Source organism: Gekko japonicus, unplaced genomic scaffold (assembly GCF_001447785.1).
Source record: "Gekko japonicus isolate JY-2015 unplaced genomic scaffold, Gekko_japonicus_V1.1 scaffold1850, whole genome shotgun sequence".
NCBI classification, from domain to species: domain Eukaryota; kingdom Metazoa; phylum Chordata; class Lepidosauria; order Squamata; family Gekkonidae; genus Gekko; species Gekko japonicus.
Genome location: NW_015163658.1, coordinates 229898 through 234088, shown reverse-complemented (window position 1 = coordinate 234088; position 4191 = coordinate 229898). Strand labels below are relative to the sequence as shown.

Here is a 4191-nt window from a genome sequence, read left to right as displayed (position 1 = left end):
GACAAGATACGGCCAAGGTTGCCAGGAAACTGTGGCACTGGACTCACCTCCAAAGAGCAGGATTAACTGAGGAGTGTCAGAATCACCGTAGAACCCACGGCAGTCTCTTGTCTTGGCTACCAGCTTCAGGATGATGGTGGGAGTTCCAGGACCAGAAATTAAAAGAACCAGAATATCCTGGTCCAGAGTTATCAGCAATGGAAGCTAAGTTCCACCTTATGTTTCTTATTTTTAACTACTAAAGTAGATTAACGTTCTGTTCTCATGCATGTAAAGGGTGTGGGGGGGACTATCGTTTTACTACTTTAGAACATAAGAACATAAGAGACGCCACTGTTGGATCAGGCCAAAGGCCCATCCCGTCCAACACTCTGTCAGACAGTGGCCAGAAATACCAGGTGCCCTCAGGAGGTCCAGCAGTGGGGCCAGGACATCAGAAGCCCTCCCACTGTTGACCCCCCCCCCAAGCACCAAGAAGACAGAGCATCACTTGCCCCAGAGCCCCTATCTATACCTTTTGGCTAATAGCCACTGATGGACCTCTGCTCATGCTTGTAATTTTGATCTATTATGGGGAAATGTCGAGACAGTGTGCGACTGCAATAAAAAAGGCCAACGCTATGCTGGGGATTATTAGGAAGGGAACTGAAAACAAATCAGCCAGTATCGTCATGCCCCTGTATAAATCGATGGCGCGACCTCATTTGGAATACTGTGTGCAGTTCTGGTCACCACACCTCAAGAAGGATATTATAGCATTGGAAATAGTGCAGAAAAGGGCAACTAGGATGATAAAAGGGCTGGAAACCTTTCCCTGTGAAGAAAGGTTTAAGTGCTTGGAGCTCTTTAGCTTGGAAAAACAATGACTGAGGGATGACAAGAGTCTTGTCTTTTCTGTCTTTCTTTCTTTCACTTGCCCACCAAGTTGTCCAGGAGATGATAGAGGACGAAGGGAGACACGGGGGGGCTCTTGTGGAGTTCCGGAACCCACCACCTTCCACCCTCCCCAGTCTCTTCTGCAATGTCCTTTGCTCCGTCTCCCGGTTCCTTTGCGAGCATTCTGGCCTCTCTCCACTCTGCCCGCCCCCAGCTCACAGCACAGCCACTGACATCCCCCTGGCAAAAAAGCTGACGTTCCTGTCCTGGATTTTGTACTGGTAAACTTGCTGGAGTTCCCTCTCGGCCTTCTCCTCCCACGAGCTGCGACAGACAATCGTTAACTGCAGGACAGGGAGGAACGGGAGAAGAGGAAGACGATACATGAAATTAGAAACACCACAGCCAGCGCTCGGCAGTCAAAAAGACCCTGAGAGGTGCAAAAATACAGATGCATAGCATAAAAGCTTAGATGGCCCCTGAGCAGTGTTCCCTCTAAGCTGAGTTAGTGTGAGCTAGCTCACAGTTTTTTAGCCTCCAGCTCACACCTTTTTGTCTCGACTCAGGAAGGGACGGCTCCAGAGCAAACTGATTCATGCAGCAGCCAAATGGCTCACTCACAACTTTAATGCCAGCGGCTCACAAAGTAGATTTTTTGCTCACAAGCAGTGTTCCCTCTAAGCTGAGTTAGTGTGAGCTAGCTCACAGTTTTTTAGCCTCCAGCTCACACCTTTTTGTCTCGACTCAGGAAGGGACGGCTCCAGAGCAAACTGATTCATGCAGCAGCCAAATGGCTCACTCACAACTTTAATGCCAGCGGCTCACAAAGTAGATTTTTTGCTCACAAGCAGTGTTCCCTCTAAGCTGAGTTAGTGTGAGCTAGCTCACAGTTTTTTAGCCTCCAGCTCACACCTTTTTGTCTCGACTCAGGAAGGGACGGCTCCAGAGCAAACTGATTCATGCAGCAGCCAAATGGCTCACTCACAACTTTAATGCCAGCGGCTCACAAAGTAGATTTTTTGCTCACAAGCAGTGTTCCCTCTAAGCTGAGTTAGTGTGAGCTAGCTCACAGTTTTTTAGCCTCCAGCTCACACCTTTTTGTCTCGACTCAGGAAGGGACGGCTCCAGAGCAAACTGATTCATGCAGCAGCCAAATGGCTCACTCACAACTTTAATGCCAGCGGCTCACAAAGTAGATTTTTTGCTCACAAGCAGTGTTCCCTCTAAGCTGAGTTAGTGTGAGCTAGCTCACAGTTTTTTAGCCTCCAGCTCACACCTTTTTGTCTCGACTCAGGGAGGAGGGGGACTCCAGAGCAAACGAATTAATGCAGGAGCCAAACCGCTCGCTCACAACTTTAATGCCGGTAGCTCACAAAGCAGAATTTTTGCCCACAAGACTCCACCGCGTAGAGGAACACTGCCCCTGAGCCAGATGGCCCTGGCTGGCCTGATTTCATCAGATCGTGGGAGCTAAGCAGCGTCGGCCCTGTTCAGTGTTTGTTTGGGAGACCACCAAGGAAGCCCCGGGTCGCTCTGCAGAGGCAGGCAAATGGCAAGCCACCTCTGAGCGTTTCTTGCCTTGAAAACACTACAGCAGCAGGGGTGTCGAACTCAGGGGTGTTATGAGAGCCGGATCTGACATAAATGAGACCTTGTTGGGCCGGGCCAGGTGTGTCATAAAAAGTAATGCCAGGTAGAGCGGAGATATAGACTTTATAAAGGACACAAACACAAAGGGTTAGTTTTTTTAAAACTTAAAATAAAAACATGCTTAAAACATTAGCTCTGTCAGCTGCAAACCTACTTTTGGTTTATTGACATTCACCACAGAAATCTCATGCTCAGAGTTTAGAAGACGAGAAGAGATTGGATTTATACCCTGCCCTTCACTACCCAAAGGAGTCTCAGACCGTCCTACAAACTCCTTTCCCTTCCCCTCCACACAACAGACACCCTGTGAGGCAGGCGGGCCTGAGAGAGCTCTGACAGAAACTGCTCTTTTTTCAAGGACAGCTCTTATCAAAACTACGGGTTGCCCAAGGTCATCCAGCCAGGTGCGAGTGGAGGAGTGGGGAATCAAGCCCGGTTCTCCCAGATTAGAGTCCACGCACTTAACCACTGCACCAAACTAGCTCTCGGAAGAGACTTGGATTTATGCCCGCCCTTCACTACCCAAAGGAGTCTCAGAGCGGCTTACAAACTCCTTTCCCTTCCCCTCCCCACAACAGTCACCCGGTGAGGCGGGTGGGGCTGAGAGAGCTCTGGCAGAAACGGCTCTTTTTCAAGGACAGCTCTTATCAGAACTACGGCTTGCCCAAGGCCATCCAGCCAGGTGCAAGTGGAGGAGTGGGGAATCAAACCCGGTTCTCCCAGATTAGACTCCACACATTTAACCACTACACCAAACTGGCCCAGATTAAAATGTGAAATGGCTCAGTGATTAAGAGAGTCTGGCGAAGCAAGCTATGATGCAGCAGCAGCAGCACTGGAAGCAGGAGACGGCCAGTTCCACTGCAGGCCTGATGGAGGCCCTCCGGGGGGCCTCATCCGGCCCCCAGGCCACATGTTTGACACCCCTGCTCTTGGTCCTTCAAGGTCAGTATCATCTACTCAAACTGCAGCAGCTCTCCAGTATCTCAAGCAATGTGAGCAAAACATTCTACTGTGTGCGCTTCTGGCATGAAAATTGTGAGCAAGCGATTGGGCTGCTGCATCAATCAGTTTGCTCTGGAGCCCTCCTCCCTGAGCCGAGACAAAAATGTGTGAGCCAGAGGCTAAAAAACTGTGAGCTGGCTCACACGAACTCAACTTGGAGGCAACACCGGTCTCAGGCAGAGATGCTAGCGCCTTAGAGACCAACAAGATTCTCAGGGTGGGTTGATATGTCGACAGCCGCAAGGATAGTATATGCCAAATATTGGGAAATAATGGAAATACCAACGAAACAAGAGTACGTGAACATGCTATTTGAAACAGCGGAAGATGACAAACTGACCCTTGAGATGAGAGCCGGCACGGAATGGACTTTTCAAAAAACTTGGAAGAGATTCTACGATCGGTACAATCAGGGGTCATTTCGTAGAAAAAGAGGTGCAAGAGCTCATTAGCATAACTCATTAGCATAACTTATTTACATATGCCACACCCCCTGACATCACCGGAAGTGTGTCAGAAGGCAATACCCACCGCTCAGGCTCCACTGGACTCGCAGAGGAGGGAGAGCTTGTACCTGAATAAAACTTGGTCTTAAAGGTGCCACTGGACTGTTTTCGATTGCTAGCTATGGAGGAGGGATGCGCAGACCTGCCCTCACAG

At 49.6% G+C, this 4191-nt stretch overlaps 1 protein-coding gene across 1 annotated transcript in view; it reads right to left on the bottom strand.

Annotated features, from left to right (window-relative positions):
• Positions 1-868: 868 nt before the first annotated feature.
• Positions 869-4191, bottom strand: part of ELP6 (elongator acetyltransferase complex subunit 6) — a 25401-nt gene continuing 22078 nt past the window's right edge. Inside the window, exon 7 of the mRNA XM_015407719.1 lies at positions 869-1220. Coding sequence (XP_015263205.1) covers positions 1092-1220 — 129 coding nt within the window. The 3' untranslated portion in view covers positions 869-1091. The remainder of the gene's footprint in view (positions 1221-4191) is intronic.